The sequence below is a fragment of the Archocentrus centrarchus genome, chromosome 7, assembly GCF_007364275.1.
Source record: "Archocentrus centrarchus isolate MPI-CPG fArcCen1 chromosome 7, fArcCen1, whole genome shotgun sequence".
In the NCBI taxonomy this organism is placed as follows: Eukaryota; Metazoa; Chordata; class Actinopteri; order Cichliformes; family Cichlidae; genus Archocentrus; species Archocentrus centrarchus.
In genome coordinates this window covers 13,592,756-13,613,342 of record NC_044352.1, presented here as the reverse complement: position 1 = coordinate 13,613,342, position 20,587 = coordinate 13,592,756, and the positions used below count along the sequence as shown (strand labels likewise).

General features: G+C 40.2%; 1 protein-coding gene across 2 annotated transcripts; it reads left to right on the top strand.

Moving 5' to 3' along the window:
- Positions 1-220: 220 nt before the first annotated feature.
- Positions 221-15,390, top strand: LOC115783238 (dysbindin-like). Of its 2 annotated transcripts, none has more exons than XM_030733972.1 (4): positions 221-658; positions 12,112-12,261; positions 12,371-12,520; positions 13,755-15,390. In XM_030733972.1, exons 1-4 carry the CDS (start codon positions 616-618, stop codon positions 14,057-14,059), a joined length of 648 nt encoding a protein of 215 aa, XP_030589832.1. In that variant the 5' UTR covers positions 221-615; the 3' UTR covers positions 14,060-15,390. The 2 variants fall into 2 exon arrangements, with proteins under 2 accessions (XP_030589832.1, XP_030589831.1); XM_030733971.1 differs by having other exon boundaries at positions 13,752-15,390.
- Positions 15,391-20,587: the final 5,197 nt, after the last annotated feature.

The following is a 20,587-nucleotide window of genomic DNA, read 5'->3' as shown; positions in this document are numbered from 1 at the left end:
ATGGTTTTCAATTTGTAAACAATAAAAACACAAAAGTATGCAAAGGAAGGATGACTAAAATTGGAGGTTTTTAAACTTGGTATACTCCTCAATGTTATGTAAAAAGCCTATACTCCTCCTGATCCCGATGACCCCCCATAATAAGAAGTTGGTACAGGCCACAATGCTCTAGCCCACTATCACCCCCTTCAAGGCATACACACACACACACGCACACACTACCCTGCAACACAACTGAGCTTGTCTGACAGAGTGAGCAAGAGACTGTGTGTCCGTATGTGTATGTGAGACACCGAGAGGCAGCCAAGATGAGAGTGTGAAGCGTTGAGAGGGAAAACCTAGAAAAAAACAGCAAAGGCAATCAGAAAGGGGGGAGAGGAGGAGTCAGCATCACAGCAGGAAAGGCAGAGTAGAAGAAAAGACAGAAAGAAAAAGAACAATGTGAATGTAACATCTTTAATAGTGCTGGTACCAAAGCCAGGAGTGCAATGGCTAGATGACCGGTCACTACAGGGATACCAGCATCATTTCTTGGAGCCTTGACAGGAGGAGACAAGACAAATTCAAACACCCTCAAAGGTAAACGCTCTTCAACCAGACCCACACCACAAAACCATGTCGTCTACTGGGTCAACTAACCGCAACAAGCGCCTGGCATGTAAGTAACCAACAGCAAATGAGTTAACAGAAATGTAGCTATAAAATCAAAGCAGTAATAAATAGATCTGACGTGCATAACTTTATGACCCTCACTGGAAATTACTCTGCAGTGTAATTTAGTATTTTATGTTCTCTTTTTTTCAATTTTGGAAAGTGATTTAACAAATTGCTTTCAAGAGCACATTTCAGAATATCTCAGGCAAGGAAAGTCTTAATAAACAACTGCGCTGAGGCTTCTAATTCCCTCCTAGTGAGACAGCCTTACATGACTCACATCATTCACATCCTCAAAATTTATTTTTAATCTCCTTTATAAGACACCTTTCATTCAACATTATTAATCAGATAGCTAAACAGTAATGACTGGACTATTAATGTTACTTGAAGGATACATAGTAGGTATGGCGTGCTTGTTATGTTAACTTCATCTAAGCACTGTTAATGAAATCTGTTCTCTGAGGATTGATTTAATTATTATGACTATGACATGTTCCATTTATCTGTTTTTATGATCCCAATTTCTCTTACTGCTAAACGAGCTGGACAGCCTTGATGGCAGTGCAACTTGGGTAATGCTGACGGTGTTTAATCACAGTGAAAAGATAAGAACTAATTCTTAGTCTGACTAAGCTAAAGAGGGTCTTCTTATAGAAACAGGAAAGACCTGCTGATTTCTGGAGAAACACTTGCTGAACCAGTATTCTGTTCAAGTGTCCAGAGGATACCATGCTACATTAATGTGCTGTTTAATTAAATCTTTCTCTGCAGGGTTGAGAATGTGCATTACTCTACACAGGCAGATTAACACACATGTATAAGCCCACTAAAAGCACTTTTTAGACTGACCTAAATAGGGAGCAGTTGGCATTGCTTGAGGTTGTCTTTTGTTTTCAGCCCTGAGTGAAGTGGCTGAAAATGGCTTTGGGGAATGGGAACAGCCTGGGAATAAAAATCTGATCAGACATGAACAGCGCAGGAGGTCAGAGGTGGATTTATTTATAATTACACCACAGGAACCTGAAGATGAGCGAAAGCTAATGAAGCATTAATTAGACATCAATATAGACAGGTGGAGAAGATAAAACAGTGAGTGGTCATGTATGTATTATAATGCGTATTAATGTGGTGTATCATTTACTCTAGGGTTCATGTTGTGTCTCCTGCAGCACAACATAGGCTAGTATGATGGTGGTGCTGTGTGCTGTAGTAAGAGGTGGAACAGTATATCGTAAATGGCCAGTCTTGATTTATTATTGCCCACATGGCTGTGTGTTTATGGATATGTTCATGTGGGCAGTGAAAGGAGTGGGAAAGCACGCCAGGGGAGATGGCTGTTGTGGTGCAGTGACCTCACTCATAAATGATTTATGTTTGATGGACTACTGTTGCTACAAGGCCAGCAGAAAGGAGTGCTGGCCCAGTAAATACTGTGCTAGTAGTAACTCCTTAAAATTATGTGGCTGCATACTGCTGATAGATGGGGGACTCGGGTGGGAATTAGGAGATGGAGGAGAGAAGGGATACGCTTTAAGATAGATGGGCTGTCACATGTGACTGGTCAGGCAGTGTGACCGCCATGCTAGCTCTCTCATGCACATAAGCACCCAATCTCTCTATTCACCAAAAGTGGAAAGACGATCATGGGATTTCTTTCCACTTGCCACAAGGGGATTACATGTTACACCATGTGACTCAGTAGTTCAATAGGAACATTTGTTTCCTGCTTCCAGTGCAGTGTCAAGGACCCTCGATAAACAGATTCACCATTACAAATACACAGATCCATTTATGTAAAGATTCATGTTGTTAATCAAAGAAAATGTGCTTGTAATGTATCTAGTAAGAAAAGCCAAGCAGTACAGATTATCGTGAGCAGAACAGCAGAAGAGACCGCTGCCTCAGACCCTGATGAACAGAGGATCAAAAGGATGGGAAAAAAATCATGTGCTTCAGCTTAATTGTCACCTCTGGCCCTGGATCTCCCACATGTGCAAGCTCAGAAACTCACACACCACCAATATGTCTTGTGTTCATTGAAGAAGGACTCAACATCAATGCAGGAAAGAAATGTTTGAAAGACAAAGAACCTGGAATGTGGATATGCAGGAAGAGGAAACCCTTCTTTCAATATAAATACAAATGTCATTATTTCTGTGCAATGTCAGACAACAAAAGCATCAAACATGCATGACGGCACTGCATTCTAATATTTGACAGAATGAAGTTTTGCTGAGTCAAGCAGACCTAAAAAGCCCTTTATCCTCAAATCACTGACACTACAGTTACTTTATACCAGGGATAATACACAGCAGACTCAGGCTGCATAACCACTTTCTTTGAAAAACTTTTTTTCTGGCAATCATGAAAACCCTGCACGTATTGACATACACAGCAAACAAACCGTTGAACTAATTCATCGTGCAGTAGGAGTCCAGTATAGGGTGTGCAGATGGAGGTACCGGCATTACATAACAATATGATCTATGTATACATGGTGTGGGTTGAATTCGAGTGAGGATTCCTGGAGGGCTCTTGGGTGGGGGGTGGGGCACAGGTCCAGTCACAGATCACAAGTATCATGGGATTTCCAGGATTAACTCTTGAATCATTTGCAGGTTAAGTCAGGTCATGAGGTAAATCATTATATTCTCTGTTTCTAGCCAAACTGAACTCGTCCTTCTCATGTTCATGTAGTGACACGAGATGAAAAAAGTTAGTTTCAATGTTGAGGGAGCTGCTTTACAAACTGCAGTATTAGTGTTGTTGTCACCTCTATCGAAGTTGGTCAAAATTTCAAAACACATCATAAAATATGAATACGACTACGAATACCTTTATTAGTCTCACAATGGGGAAATTACAGTTAAAGTTTTAATTTTGAGGCTCTTCTGATGGTAGCTCAGAAATGAGCCTTGATATTTCTGCCAATTTGTCAATCACATTCACTTTTTGGAGAAAACTTTCCAGTTTTACTGGCAGTTACAGTTTAGTCTCTTTGAGGCTAATACCACAGTCATACAGTACTGTGCAAAAGTCTTCAGCCTCCACTCACTTCTTTATATTTTGCTCTCAAGAAGTAAGACTTTCTTGTAATTTTGTTAAGTGGCCTTGAGCAATAGTTCTTTCTGAAGGTCTTTTCAATATTCTTCTTTGCACATTGGCTGCTTTTTCACTCATTTTCAGAGGAATTTTTGGTATGTTAAACCACTTAACACTGATCTATGAATATTTCAAGCATAAAAAATGCACCAAACCCAAGGGATATCTAGCTAATTAGCATACTACCTATCTGCATCTAATTTGTTGGTGGGTTTATTTTTGTGTCATTTTAGGGTCATGAGGCGACTGTTTTTGTGATTTGGAGCTATATAAATAAAATTGAACTGAATTAACTGAGTCAATTTCTAATTAATGGATCTCATTATACTCTACTAAGATAACAGCACATTTACTGTTCCAGGATAATCATCTGCAGAATGATCATCTGCACACAGTAGTTATAACAGATTTTTCCTCCTGAATTTCTTTTCAAACAACAATGATTTTACTGTTCATCAGTGAGTGTAACTATGCCATAATGTGTTTTAACACACAATAATGGACTTACAGTACATCCGGTAAATCAGTCTGGAGCCCACATATTGTAGCCTTGTATTACTCCTTTCATCTATTCTTTGGGGTTTATTTTCTTCTACACTGTTAATAAGCTTCCTATCTTGAGGCCTGCACTTACAAAGTAAAACCCAGTCACCATCGGTTCTCTCTTTGCTGATCCACCTTTAGTAAGCCTTTTCAATGTGACCTATATATTGTAGCATACATAAGGGTAGAGCAGTATCCTCAGAACTGAATGGGCTTCCTCATTTAACACTATTTTATCAGTCTTTGCACATAGTTACCCTTGCACAAAATGCTCCTGTAGAAGATTTTGTGACTTCATTGGAACATTTGTCTGAATCTTTCAATACACAGAATCTGTCTGTCTGCAAACTCCTTTACAGTACTCCTTGAGGTTCATATAATCCCAGGTCCAAAAAAATAAAACAAACAAACAAACAGGGGGTAGAGTGTAAATAAAACCAGACTGCAGTTATTTGCAATTCTCATGAACCCATATTTTATTCAAAATAGAATATAGAAAACATATCAAATTTTTAACTGAGAACTTTTACCTTTTTAAAAAATAAGAAACCTGTTGGCCTACAGAGCGCCACTGTCAAGTGTTTTATTTGTACAATATATGATATATTGTACAAATAAAACGCTAAAAAAATTCAGTAAAAAATCAGAAATTCATCTGCAGCATTTAATATAGATTTTCCCAATGAATACTTGTAGCAAGTTTCAAAAGATCCAGCTAATAAATAAGGGAGTCATTAAAGTTAAACATGAAATACTGTTTAACTTCAAAATTCAAAAAAATTCATAAAAAATTGAAAAAAATGAAGAGAAAATTTTGATCTTAAGCATTTTATGGAGCTTGCACATTAAATAGTGATACCAAGTTTAAAAAGAGTCAGCCTAAGAATAGTAGTAGGAGTAGGGATTAAAAGTAAACAACAATGTACAGTATTACTGGAAATATAGAAAATGCTTATCTAGGATGTGCTTTTTATGTCAACTCATGTTGTTAACCTGTTGCCAATTAACATAATTAATTGCAAAATGCACCTTCAGCTGTTTCTTTTTAGTACAACTTACTTTCCCAACCTTTTGTTGCACCTGCCCCAATTTTTCTGAGGCATTTTGTTGCCATCAAATTCAAATTGAGCTAATATTTTTCATGAAATAGTCAAATGTCTGTTTAAATATCTGATATGTTTTCTGTGTTCTATTGTGAATAACCCATGGGTTTACGAGATTTATTTAAATTATTTAATTTTATTTTTATTTACATTTTACACAGCCCATCCATCCATTCTCTTCCGCTTATCCAAGGTTGGGTCGCAGGGGCAGGAGCCTAAGCAAAGAAGCCCAGGCTTCCCTCTCCCCAGCCATCTCCTCCAGCTCATCCGGAGGGACCCCAAGGTGTTCCCAGGCCAGCCAAGAGATATAATCTCCCCAGCGTGTCCTGGGTCTATCATGGGGCCTCCTCCTGGGGGGACATGCCCGGAAGACTCACCCAAGAGGCGGCCAGGAGGCATCCTAATCAGATGCCCGAGCCACCTCAACTGGCTCCTTTCGATGCCGAGGGGCAGCAGCTCTACTCTAAGCCCCTCCAGGATGGCCGCACTCCTCACCTTATCTCTAAGGAAGAGGCCAGCCACCCTTTGAAGGAAACTAATTTCTGCTGCTTGTATTTGTGATCTTATTCTTTCGGTCACTACCCAAAGCTTGTGACCATAGGTGAGGGTAGGAACGTAGATCGACCAGTCAATTGACAGCTTCACTTTTACACTAAGCTCCCTTTTCACCACGACAGACCGGCGCAACATCTGCATCACTGCAGAAGCAGCACGATCCGTCTGTCAATCTCCCGCTCCCTTCTCCTGTCACTCATGAACAAGACCCCGATATACTTGAACTCCACTTGGGGCAGGAACTTGTTCCTGAGCCAGAGAGGGCACTCCACCCTTTTCCGGCTGAGGACCATGGCCACAGACTTAGTGGTGCTGATTCTCATGCCAGCCGCGTCACACTTGGCTGCGAACCGTTCCACTGCGAGCTGGAGGCCACTCCCTGATGTGAGGCCACCAAGGAAGAAGCCTTCTGCCACCTGGCTACGCCTAGAAATTCTGTCCATAAAAATTATGAACAGAATCGGTAACAAAGGGCAGCCCTGGCGAAGTCCAAAACCCACAGGAAACAAATCTGACTTATTACCGGCTATACGGACCAAGCTCTCACTGCGGTGACTGAATGGCCCGCAACAACAGGCCAGACACTCCATACTCCTGCAGGACCTCCCACAGGATACCCTGAGGGACACGGGCGAATGCCCTCTCCAAGTCCACAAAGCACATGTAGACTGGTTGGGCAAACTCCCACGCACACTCGAATATCCTTGAGAGGATAAAGAGCTGGTCCAGCGTTCCGCGACTAGGACGAAAACCACATTGTTCCTCCTGGATCCGAGGTTCGATTAACGGGCGGACCCTCCTTTCCAGCATCCTGGCACAGACCTTACCGGGGAGGCTGAGGAGTGTGAGCCCCCGACAGTTGGAGTACACCCTTTGGTCTCCTTTCTTAAAGATGGGGACCACCAGCCCAGTCTTCCAATCCAATGGCACTGCCCCAGATCGCCACACGATGTTGCAGAGGCGTGTCAACCAAGACAGCCCTACAACATCCAGAGCCTTCAGGAACTCAGGGCAAATCTCATCCACCCCAGGGGCCCTGCCACCAAGGAGTTGTTTAACCATCTCAGTGCCAATGGATTGGCAGACCGGGGTGGTGGTCCCCATCTTTAAGAAGGGAGACCGGAGGGTGTGCTCGAACTTTCGGGGGATCACACTCCTCAGCCTCCCCGGTAAGGTCTATGCCAGGGTGCTGGAAAGGAGGGTCCGTCCGTTAGTCGAACCTCGGATCCAGGAGGAACAATGCGGTTTTCGACCTGGTCGCGGAACGCTGGACCAGCTCTTTATCCTCTCAAGGATATTCGAGTGTGCGTGGGAGTTTGCCCAACCAGTCTACATGTGCTTTGTGGACTTGGAGAAGGCATTCGACCGCGTCCCTCGGGGTGTCCTTTGGGAGGTCCTGCGGGAGTATGGGGTGTCTGGCCCATTGTTGCGGGCCATTCAGTCTTTGTACAACCGCAGTGAGAGCTTGGTCCGTATAGCCGGTAATAAGTCGGATTCGTTTCCTGTGGGTGTTGGACTCCGTCAGGGCTGCCCTTTGTCACCGATTCTGTTCATAATTTTTATGGACAGAATTTCTAGGTGTAGCCAGGTGGCGGAAGGCTTCTTCCTCGGTGGCCTCAGAGTCTCATCTCTGCTTTTTGCGGATGATGCGGTTCTGTTGGCTTCATCAGGGGGTGGCCTCCAGCTCGCAGTGGAACGGTTCGCAGCCGAGTGTGAAGCGGCCGGTATGAGAATCAGCACCTCTAAGTCTGAGGCCATGGTCCTCAGCCGGAAAAAGGTGGAGTGCTCTCTCCGGCTCAGGAACAAGTTCTTACCCCATGTGGAGGAGTTCAAGTATCTCGGGGTCTTGTTCACGAGTGATGGGAGAAGGGAGCGGGAGATCGACAGACGGATCGGGGCTGCCTCTGCAGTGATGCGGATGCTGCACCGGTCTGTCGTGGTGAAGAGAGAGCTTAGTGTAAAAGCGAAGCTCTCGATTTACTGGTCGATCTACGTTCCTACCCTCACCTATGGCCACGAGCTTTGGGTAGTGACCGAAAGAATAAGATCGCGAATACAAGCGGCAGAAATGAGTTTCCTTCGAAGGGTGGCTGGCCTCTCCCTTAGAGATAAGGTGAGGAGTGCGGCCATCCTGGAGGGGCTCAGAGTAGAGCCGCTGCTCCTCCACATCGAAAGGAGCCAGTTGAGGTGACTCGGGCATCAGATTAGGATGCCTCCTGGCCGCCTCTTAGGTGAGGTGTTCCGGGCATGTCCCACCGGGAAGAGGCCCCGTGGTAGACCCAAGACATGCTGGAGGGATTATATCTCTTGGCTGGCCTGGGAACGCCTTGGGGTCCCTACGGATGAGCTGGAGGAGGTGGCTGGGGAGAGGGAAGCCTGGGCTTCTTTGCTTAGGCTCCTGCCCCTGCGACCCGGCCCCGGATAAGCAGAAGAGAATGGATGGATGGATGGATGGATGGACCTGCGACCTAGGGTGTCCTGGTGCCATGTGCACTTATGAACATCATGGTGTTCGTTATGGACAAACTGTGGTTTGCACAGAAGTCCAATAACAAAACACCATTCAGGTTCAGATCGGGCAGGGCATTCCTCCCAGTCACACCCCTCCAGGTCTCACTGTCATTGCCCACATGAGTGTTGAAGTCTCCCAGCAAGACCATGGAGTCACCGGATGGAGCACTCTCCAGCACCCTGTCCAGCGACTCCAAAAAGGGTGGGTAGTCTGAACTGTCATAAGCGCAAACAACAGTCAGGACCCGTTCCCCGGCCCGAAGGCGCAGGGAAACAACCCTCTCATCCACCGGTGAAAACTTCTACGTGCAGGCAGCAAGTTGGGGGGATACAAGAATACCCACCCCAGCTCACCGCCTCTCACTGAGGGCAACTCCAGACTGGAACAGAGTCCAGCCCCTCTCCAGGAGACTTGTTCCAGAGCCCAGGCCATTTATATTCGTAAAACCTGAATGATGTATGATATATTATGACATCATGCTGCCTAAAAACCACCTAACAATATACTAAAATCACAGACCAAACGACACTAGCATTAGCACCGTAGCACTGGCATGTACTAGTAAATAAGCTTGAATTTCTCTCATGAAAACTGGAACTACTACTACTCACTGTTCAGGAAGCCACATTACTTATCAGATAATTGCATTAAAATATTCCAAAAGACAGAAACACCATCTACACAATTGATGGTCCAGTTTAGTATTTCAATATGAGAGTCTCTGGAAGTTACTGTTCAAATGTTTAATGTGGCTTTGTAGTATTTCGCCGTCTGTCACTCTGCTCTTAAACTTTATATCTTTTGTTCACTGGTTTCTTGTGAAAAACATCTCAATCGCAGTGACAAACCTGTTTTAGTAAGGGATTTAATAACAATAATAACCCCTGTCAAAAGCAAGGGATTCCCCTCTAGAAGCTATTAATTGCATCTAGGTCTCACACATAGCCTGGTTGCAAAGTAACCTTAACCAATTTGCATGGAAACCTCCTACACATCTTCCACAGCTGTGTGGTAGGAAACTCAGACATTGTCTGGATGAGTCAGCTTTTTACATGCATGTTTCTCTCCCACGCTGGGGCACACAGATGGGGACATGCTGCTGAGCCTGTGTGTGGGCTGCACATGCCCATTGGTCATCTTAAGCTGAGTAATGCAATATGATTTTTAGATAAACAGACAAAGAGGAAGAAGGCAAAAGAGAGTCAGAGATAGGGAGAGAAAGAAAGAAACCTTCTTATGGCCAAGAGGCAAAACTAAACTTTACATAAGCTGTTCATATTCATCATTGTCAAGTATCATCATTGCTATAACTGCCTTTAGTAAGTGATTAATTTGTATCAAGTCGCCAAACGATTACTCTTTAGTGATCACAGACTCTGGCAGGTGGCAAGGGGGCGGCAGGGTTGTTTTTGGCAGTTTGCATGTTCCTCATTATATAGCCAAATATCATACTGTACCAAGACAGTATTCCTCTTGCACTATGCTGTTGATTTGTATAACAACATGTCTACAACTTTGTTTTGGAGTGTGGTCTAGTTTAGGCTGATGTAGATCAACTCCATGTACTAACTTATAATATTTCAAGTGTGTGTATGTACTATGACTAATTAAAGGCAGGAAATATTAGAGTAAGGTTCTGGGCCAAAAGGCATCAACTGGTGTTTGGATGACACTGGCAGAGATTACTGCTCAAAACTGCATTCAGATGAACTTTGGCTCTTCAGAAAATAAACAAATAAACATACAGCCTTCTTATTTATTTAAATTAGGGCAGTAAAAACAAGAGTCATGCAGCCAAAAAATTGAAACTGGCTCAACTTTTTCTGCGATGTCATTTATGATTGTTGGAGGCTGCTAGCAGTCGCTAGGTGAAAATACAATTTGTTTGCATGGAAGACGCTGACTTGCCTGGAAGCACTCTCCAACTACTCCTGCAAAACATGCAACACAAAGCGGAAATGGAGACTGTTTGCCTTCAAAGTAAAAGTTGAACTTTTTGAAACATGATGCATGGTGACCATTCTCCACTTCTGTTTTGTGCTTAATTTTTTCAGGCTTTACTGCCATTTGGCTAGTAGTACCAAGTGTTTGCAGTCAAGTCAGCATTTCCCAAGTAAACTTTGTGACCGCGGCAATCTGCTAGTGACCAAAGCAATCACAAAGAAGTGCAGCACTGTCTTTGATGCTAATTTCCCCTAGCAACTGCCAGCAACCTCCAGCAAACACTTTTGTACTTTCATTAACATAAAACATGTTAATTTTATCTCTGAAGTTGGGCATTTTAACATTGATTTTTTTACTTAATTTTTGAACAGTTGAGTTTCTCTCACTGTTTCAGTATATTTATATTGTTGTCTATTAGTAATATTAATAGTAATTTTCATTTATTACATCTATGGTTAAGCACTGGTTTATGTTTAAAAATACTGGAAGTTTTTGTCATTGACTGTTGAGAAAGCAGCCACAGAAAATGCGCACAGCTGACCCTCCTTCACAGACAAATTAAATGAAAAAATATTAGGTTGCTGTTGGTGGATGCCAGTGGACACACCACCTTCCACGAAACAAAAAGTGTACCCGACAGACTAACTGAGGCTCCAGAGACAGAAAAATTTTAAGGAGGCTGGGTGACACGAGTGGGAAAATGTCTTTGTTTTCAAACAGGAGACCGGCAATGCTCAGTGCAGACAAGTAAATGTTACAGTGCATGTGCTGACATCAAAAGCATGTTGTGTTCACTGAGTGACAAAGAGAACATGAAAGCATAATCACTCACTGTCATGTAAACATGCTGACACTTACAGATTTACATCACCCAAAAACAATGATGACGTGAGTCAAAGTGTCAGCTCAGGGTGCCTGGGTGAGGGTGGAGTGAGGGAGGGCTCTATGTGTGCTGAGGAAGATGTAGCACAATTACACAATCACAGGCTGTTGACCCAGTAGAGGTTGATGCATGAGGCAGAACTAAGGACAAGAACTCTTTTTTCATAATTAAAAAATAGCCCTAAATTTTCCCTAAAAACAATAATTCTCTGTAAATTTGCAGCAGGTATTTTAACCAATGTGATTAAACCAACTGCATGTGAGTCTGCATGTGAACACCAGAGGTCAGACCAGCATCATGAAAACAATTTCTTTGCCTTCAGTAAAGTTATGTAAAGGGCTGAGTTAAAGGAACATGGAAACATAATAATAAAGTAGAAGAGCAAAGGGAAAAACGTATGTGACAGCTGATATTAATTATACAAGAATGACAATTTCTCAAATATGTGACTCTACATGAGAATTTATCTGCTGCATACAAAGTAATATGATGTGTTAGAGTGATTTGGTGTAGAAACCATTTGGTAAATGGACTGGTACTTATGGCTCTTTTCTTCTTTAGCTCAGAATTCAAAGCACTTTCTAGTACAAACCTTATTCACTCATTCATTCAGCGCTTTTATTCTGTGTGAGTGCTCTTGGAAAAACTCCCCTTCTATCAAGAAAAAATACATTTTGTTCCTTAGAACAGAGACCACGCCTTCTGTTTCTAATTTTTAAGAAATACTGACTACAACACAATACTACATTGAAATGAATGTGAAGAAAGTGCTTTGATGTGTTTTGTTGTATTTTTCTTCTTTGCTTGGTCAGCTGAAACAGACAAGACTCAAAGGGTGTTAGACAATGACACTGCTCAGCACCTGAAACTCAGAGACAGACAGCGCTTTTTCGAAGAGGTCTACCAGCATGACACGGACAATTATTTGCCTACTGCTCAGCTGCAGATTGACCACAGGAAACGTGAGTGACAATCTATTTAACCCTCCACACCAGAGGAAATGATAGCTAGTATTGTTATATATATATAAAATGAGCATCATAATATGTCAGTTATATGCTGTTGATGCAGCCCCCATGGGTAGTATTTCTTCTATGGAGGTGAATGTGGACGCCCTTGAGCAGATGGACCTGATGGATGTATCGGATCACGAAGCCCTTGATGTGTTCCTCAACTCAGGCTCAGAAGCAGATGAGGGAGCTCTGGCGTCTCCACTACCAGGTACACTGTTTGCTTCTCAGGCACACTCAATAAGCTGCTACTCTACTGTCCAAAAGCCATTCTTGTTTATAAATTTCCACTCATACATTTTTTGAAGCACACTGCTTACTCTGGGCCTAGGAAAAGCATTTTAAGATTGACAATATTCTATTGACATGAGAAGTGGAGAATAGACTAGATTTATTGACAAATTTTTGAACAATTCTTTCATAAAAATGTTAACAAAAAAGGGCATTGTGGTACTTAACTGTTTTTTGGCCAGACCACAACACTGTGCTGTACTGAAACAGTGTCTTTGATTCATATATTGTATTTCACAGGTGCACAGAAATCTCTGGCTGCTTCTTTAAACAAAATGTGCCAGAGTTACAATAACATTGCAGGACAGTTTGGGTCAAAAGTTAAAGGCTTTAAGATATTTAATAGCCAGATTGGTGTCGTAGTGAAGTCTAGTTTCTTTCACTTAAGGCAATTTATGAAGGTAAAACCTATCCTTTCTAGGCAGCATCTTGAGACAATGATACATGCCTTTATTACATCTCGGCTTGATTACTGTAACGCAATCTGTGTTGGAGTCAGCCAGTCTTCTCTTTCACGTCTCCAGTTGGTTCAAAATGCCGCTGCACGTCTTTTGACTGGAACACGTAAAAGAGAGCATATTACACCAGTCCTGACTTCACTCCACTGGCTGCCTGTGCACTTCAGAATCCCTTTTAATGTTCTTGTATTTATTTTTAAATCCTTAAATGGCCTTGCTCCACCTTACCTTTCTGAACTGCTTTGTCCCCACACTCCTGTCTGAGATCTCAGGTGATCTGATCAGATGCTCTTACATAAACAGAGATCTAAGCGGAAGCTCAGAGGGGACAAAGCTTTTTCCATTGCTGCCCCTATGTTGTGGAATGAATTGCCTTTGCATGTTAGACAATCACCTACACTGTCCATTTTTAAAACTCATCTTAAAAGTCATTTATACTCTTTGGCCTTCAACCCAGCATGAGACATTGATCTTACCTGTTTTAATGTATTATAGTTTTTATTTATTTTTAAAATAATTGCTAATTTGGTGTAGAGCACTTTGTATTTGCTGTGGCTCTTTTAAAGTGCTTTATAAATAAAGTTTGGTGTGGTATGGATATTTTAGGACATTCTGGCCTCCTTGTGGTTTTGACTGTTCAGATTTTAAAAATAGTGACAGTTACCAGCATGCTCTAACAGCCTTTTATTGCAGAAGGCGAGGAAGATGATGAAGATGAAGACAATGAAGATGCAGAGGTTGTGTACAGGGAGTGTGCATCTCAGAAACGACAAAATGAGCCATACCATGGCTCAAAGTCTCGCATTTCTTCTACATCATCTGCTTCCAGTGATAGCAGCACAAGTGGCATGGACACACCTGTGATCCAGTTGGATGATGAAGAAGTCCACGCAGACACACTGCTGCTGACCTCTGCTCCCCAAACTAGGGATGAAGAAACAGAAGATGAAGAAGAAGAGGAAGAGAAAAGATACCATCCAACCAATCATCAAAAAGCCTGAAGATCTCTCTCTCTCTCTCTCTCTCTCTCTCTTTATATATATATATATATATATATATATATATATTTATTTATACATGAATGTCTATCAAATGGGTGGAAACCCTAGCATGGCTGGCCAATGGCAATTTACTTTGTTTTTTGAAGTATGCTTCCTGGGAATTTTCCTTTAAAATTTACTGTACGCCCCTTTTCATTTTCTAAATCACTGTGGTGTACTTAATGAATTCATCGCTAACTGAAATTCTTAAAAGCTGTGTCACCAACACTACTCACACAAAGAAATTATTATATGGGACATTCCATGCTCCTTAACCAACTTGTTCTGGTTCAGTTGAAATGAAAGTTGAACTCTATCGGAATTCTGGGCACCTTACACCTCCCTCTTCTTCTTTATTTCTTTTTTGAAACTGAAATTGCATGCCCAGAATAACTCCTCCTGGAAGGACTCATGGGAATCAAAAACTGCATACCAGCTCAATTATTATGTTTACACTTCTGTAAGGTTGCATTTACACTTGTCTATATGTCTACTTCTGTTCATGTCTACTAAAGGCAGAAACAACACGTCTTTCTCTGTCCAGGTCTTCTCAAGGAAGGAAAAGTAATCCCGAGAATGAGAAAATTTAGAAAGGAGAAAATCTTTACAGGATTTAAGTCCCAGAAAGCTTCTTGTAAATGACCTCAGCAACCCTAACTAAAGAAGAAAAGTCACAGTGACCTATTTAGTCCATTGTTCTGTGACTTCTTTGTCTAAAGTGTAAAAATGCTTTTACTCAAGTGTTCAAACTGACAACACTGACAAGAGTTCAAAGTGAAAATATGGAGGAAGGACGGGCATAATCTTGTTCTTGAGAAAACATTTTTGAAATGAGTCACAGTGCGTACCCCAACCCCAGCTAAAACTATATTTCTGTAGTTTTTCTGTTTGCTTTTTTTTTTATGAATCTCTTGCTGTATGCATGTGGAAATTATTTACAAAATCATGAATGGAACTAAGGTATTTGTAAATGCATGGTATTTTGTTCTTGTTTTCAGTACTACTAGTGTTGCATTACTGAACTATGCACGTGGCACCTGTGCTAACTCAAGCACACTTCTGTTCTCCATGTGACATATTTTTTTGGAGTTTCATATTTATACCTACATGAAGTGGTAGTGATTCAGCTGAAAGCAATTTGTGTGTTAATGCTCAGTGTTTAATGTGTGTCTGTGTGGATGCCTGACATTTACATGCATTTCCCAGGTTGCTAATTTTAAAACAACCTTTACACATTGTTCCCATGATGTGTGCATCTTATTAAAAGTTAAAATAAAAATATTAAAAATGAAGTACAGAAAAAGCTGTTGAAAATATTTTCATTTACTTGTCGTATCTGTGATGTTCCAACACTGTAGTGCACAACAGTAAGCATTCTTATTTAGGATTTTCTGACTACTTCATGTGGCTTTTTCCATTCCTTATTATTTTAGGTAGGTTCTAAGTAGACTAAAAGTAGCCCTACTGATTGTGGTGGGCATTTTAATGCCCCAACCTAAATTACATATTTGAATGTAAAAGAGTAAAATACCTTCTACCTACTATATTGCTTGTCTTTCTGAGTTCTGACTTCCAATAATGACCAAAGATTTAATTCTGAATTAAGTTCATTTCAGCCCACTTCAACCAGCTTTTACACTCTAGAGGGATCAAGGTCGGTCTGTTGCAAAATTTTTAAAGGTCCTTGGGGAAAAATCTTCTTTGCTCTCACTCGAAGTTTAAGGGCCACATGGCCTAAACAGAAAAAGTTGGCATGAGAATGCAATCGTAAAAACATGCAAATGGGAGTGGAGCGCTGCAGTCGGTTCTTTTTTTTTTTTTTAACAACTTGCAGGTAAGGAACCAAATACGGTAACTCCATTGACCTTGATTTTATGCATGACCATGAAACATTTTGAAAAATGTCACAAATGTAATTAAGTCTCGTTATCTCCTCTAGTAGCACTCTAAGGTTGAAATTTTGAATTTGTGCCCTATAAAGGGTTAACTGACAAAATCAATATCCAGGAAGTTTAATTGACTTTGGTGCTATATATTAAAATTTGTTCTTTCAATTTTATGAGCAGCATATTTGCCACAAACTGTTGTTTATCAACCAGAAGGTTTCAGTTAATGTTTGAGTTGTGGTTCCAACTATTTAAAACCTGTTTCTTTCACGCCATGATGGGAGGGGGTGCTTTCTTTCTGTGGATGGAATGCAAGAAGTAAAGTAAAGTAAGGGTTTGACCCAAGCAAGTGCCTGATGGCTCAGCACATTAAAACCAAAAGTTGCACGAGTTGTCAGGCCAGCGACAATGTTCATAGTAGGGTTGTCATATTAGAATTTCAAACTTGATACTCGATACCATTTTCCATACTACAGTGGAAAAAATGACAAGAAATTAAGAGTTTTTTTTATAAATACTGTTTAGAGCAATACAAACAACCAATGACAATGCTATGATAAATATTCTAAGATTCTCTTATGGAGTGAAAAAAGTATTTTTCGGTTGTCTTGTGCTGCAATTTTTGTTTTGACTTGCCTTCATATTTCACTGCTGATCAAATAGAGTTGGTAAGGTACACAATAATTATCAACTGCAGCTTAATCCTCTGACGCTGTTGTTTTCTTTTCTTTCGTTTTTTTTAATTAGGCCTGTCTTGTCTGGCAGGTTTTGCAAGCAGAATTATGATCTGAATGCCCCTGGAGCTTGAAAAAAGGTGTCTAGACTTCTTTTTGTTTTTTGAAGATGTTTCACCTCTCATCTGAAAGACTTCTTCAGTTCTCAAACCAAATGGTGGAGAGAACCAGGTAATTAAACCCCAGTGGGCGTAGTCCCCTGGAGGTGGTCATGACCCTCTATTGTTCATGTGCATAATCATGTGTGTCAAGGTGTGAAAGGAGGTGTGGGTCATTACAATTGGTGGTTTCAGATGAAACCAATTTGGGACTTTGTTCCATTGGTTCATGTGACCTATTGAGGTCACTGGATCAAAGACGTCCCAGACATCTGGGAAAGGATCGGTCTTTAAGCGGGGGGAACGTTGGTGAGGTAATTCACCTCCTCTGTTCAATGATGGTTGTTCACAGTGGACATAGATGGCTTATTTTACTCCTCTTTGAAACCATCTGTCTTCCCTGTCCAAAATGTGAACATTGCCCTTTCTCCTTCAGATGCAGATGTACAGCTGAGTCTTGTCCTGTCAAGGGCACAACATAGAGGGCCATAACCACCTACAGGGGACTACCCCCACTGGGGTTTAAATACCTGGGTCTCTCCACCATTCAGTTTGAGAACTGAAAAAACCTTTCGGATGAGAGGTGACACGTCTTCAAGAAACAAAAAGAAGTCCAGTTGCATTTTTTGAAGCTCCAGAGACTGCTATGACCTGGATGACTGAGAACCTACACAGATCTAGGATCTGAATGCACTGTTGTGTCAAACATATTTGTTCTTCCAAGATGAGCTCTATGGATTCTCTACAGGTTCCTCTTGTTAGTGTTTTTCCTTTGCTTTTATTTATTTATTTATTTGTGTTATTTTTCACATACATGCATATGTGTTGTAGCAATGCTGGTGTTGACAGGCTGAGAAAAAAGCAAGAAAGAAAAAAAGAGAAAGGGACGATAGAAAAATGGTATCGAGAGGACAGAGCACAAGTAGAAAATCATAATGGTTCATTAACTGCTGCACCTGTAAAGATAAATAAATAATAAGAAAAAACATACAAAAAACAAACATTACCTGGAAAAACACACACACAAATTTTTTAATTTTTTACAAAAATACTTTAAAATTACATTTGATGTATCATAATACATCAAATAACACACAACCACGTGCATGAATACCCAAGCCTGGGTAAACTGGAAAGTCAGCCAATCTGCTCTCTGCAGCAGTTGAGGGCAGGTCTTCCTCATATTCCTAGTCAAGCTGCCATTGACACTCAAAGCACTCTGACAGAGGATATCAGTGAGTGTGGAGCAAGATGAAGATTATTACCCTGTTTCTGTTGGTAGGGATGGCATTTTAAATTATCTTAAATACTGATAAGGCATTGTTATGTTTTTTTTGTTTGTTTGTATGTTTGTTTTAAAGAACTACGTGTATGTTTTATTCAGTAATATTTATTTGAATTACATCTAATTATGTGTTCATGTTGTATCAAACTGCATCAAAGATTTAGCTTCTGTCAATATGTACATTTAATTAATTCACAGATGAATGTAGGTGGATGAACAAAGCAAGGAGAACTATGCTATCTGCTACAGCTTGTAAACTATGAACTCTCTAACATGATGTACTCCAGTGAATGAGGCTTTAGGTGCTTAACTTTACTTTATGAGCCTGTAATCACAATGATTAGAAACCTGTATCATCTGCACTTGATAAACTATGTACTATAATACTACATTTTTGTCAACTGTAATTTTAATTCTTTATCCAGAGAAAAAGAAAGTAGAAGATTGACAAAGAGATTGATACAAATGACTTAAACAAATTCCAAATTTGGTTGAACGTTTGTGCGTCCCTGTTTTTTGTCCAACTGGGAGCCAAACCTTTTAATAATAAATCAAAAAAAAAAAAGTTTAATAGTAAACATTCAAGCACAATTTTCACTTATTTATATTATTTGGAACTAGAAGAAATGTACTCTTTAAGAAATACGTGGATAAAGTTATTACGTAGGAGTAGGCATCCTTGAAGAAGAGGTCAGATGTCCAAAGTCCTCATATGTCATTCTGTATATGACTATATGGTGTCAATACAAAGGTGGTAAGAAACATAGTTTTAAATAGCTCTAAATATCATTATTATCACGACGAACTTCAGATCAATCTGTTGACCTCGATGGAGAGGCCAGAGGTCAACTGTCACTTGATCTTAAATTTTTATTACTTTATCTTTATTATTACTTTATTTATGTTAACAATACACACCACTCTTGTTTCTAAGTCTAAAGGTTTGAAGAAGTTGGTGGATGTAAGCCAAATTTTAATGAATTGTTAACATGACCCCAGTAACAATACACCTCTGCAAAGTTTTAGCAGAAAAAATTCAAAACTTCAAGCTATTGTATTTACACACAGAATGACACACACTTGAATTTGTGTAGTAAGATTAGAGCAAGCATGATGGAGTAACACACAGTAAAATCAAATAGTTACAATACTTGGAAGAACTCCGCTAATTTTCTTAATCCTTTGATAAATAAAAATTGTATTAAGCTTGACTTACTGACACCCCACTTTTAAAAACTACAAAATAAAAAAGTAAAAAAAGTTTTTCTAATTATGAGGATGATTTCCCTGTTTCTGTTTATATTACTTGTAAGAACGCTCTAGTAAAATTACCTAATATTACTTAATATCCACTAAAACAAAATGTAATGCCTTCATAAATGTCTCATTCTGCAGTTTATATGTAAAAAAAAAAGTCTTCATTGTAGGACTGCTCATTCAGTTAACTATAAAAAAACACAACAATATCATAAATAAAAATTCCACACCACAATGCACAGAAAGGAAATACTCCTTCTCAGTGCCCTGTAGCCATTCAAAAAAAACAAACCCCCCCCCCCAAACAAACAAAAAAAACTTTTTCAACAGCTTAGCATTTTTACTTTCCAAGCACAAACACATCAGTAATGATCTACAGGTATGTTAAATATGTGTGGTGCATCAAAACACATCTAACAGCATAAAACCTGCTGAGTAAACTAGGAATATACTGAAAAGCTGAGTTTATGATAAGAAATAAAATATCATAATCATTAAAAATATTTTTAAAAATCATCATCTATAGGGATGGGAATTGATAAGAACTTAGCGATCCCGATTCCATTATTGATATTACTCATCGATTCAATTCCTTCTCGATTCTCATTGGGTTAGTGAATAAAATATACCACAAATGGGTTGGTTTGCATTAACTCTTTTTAATGTAAAGTAGAACAAAATCAAAACTGGTATAAAAAAATAAGAATTCTTCTTTCAAAATTAATACTATCGAGATTTTAACATTTTAACAAAATACAACTGCAAGGTGTGCAAAGAAGCAGCCTCTGAGCCAGCCAGACTCTGGCAGTCCTCATCAACTAAATGTTACAGGAGATGGAGATTATTTATACAGTATAGTGAAAGCAGTACAGCAAAATAGGGTTTTTTTCATTTTAACAATCCATCTGCATATTTTAACTTCCATACTGCAGTTTTTTTTTTTTTTGCTATGTGAAACAAACAGCAGTGGATGGAGAAGCTACAAAGTTCTCTTTTCTTCACGTTGGCACTTATTGATCAGGTGGTTGATAAAGTTCCTCCAGCTTTTTCAAAGTAAAGGTTTTAAGGTGGTTACAGTAAAAAGCGCTGCTGCTTTGGACGCTAGAAAAACGTTTCCATTAGCTCCACCTGAGCTCACGTCTCGGCAACGGCTCCGCCTTTTTGCGCTTGCTGCGTGTGCACAGACTGCACGTAAAACAGCTGCTGCTGTCGTTGAAACATTGTGAATA

Bases quoted from the DNA above. Each gene is read 5' to 3' on its own strand.
- LOC115783238 (XM_030733971.1), top strand. From the start codon at position 616: ATGTCGTCTACTGGGTCAACTAACCGCAACAAGCGCCTGGCAT. The intron at 659-12,111 runs GTAAGTAACCAA...TTGCTTGGTCAG, and splicing joins CCGCAACAAGCGCCTGGCAT to CTGAAACAGACAAGACTCAA. The intron at 12,521-13,751 runs GTACACTGTTTG...CTTTTATTGCAG, and splicing joins TCTGGCGTCTCCACTACCAG to AAGGCGAGGAAGATGATGAA.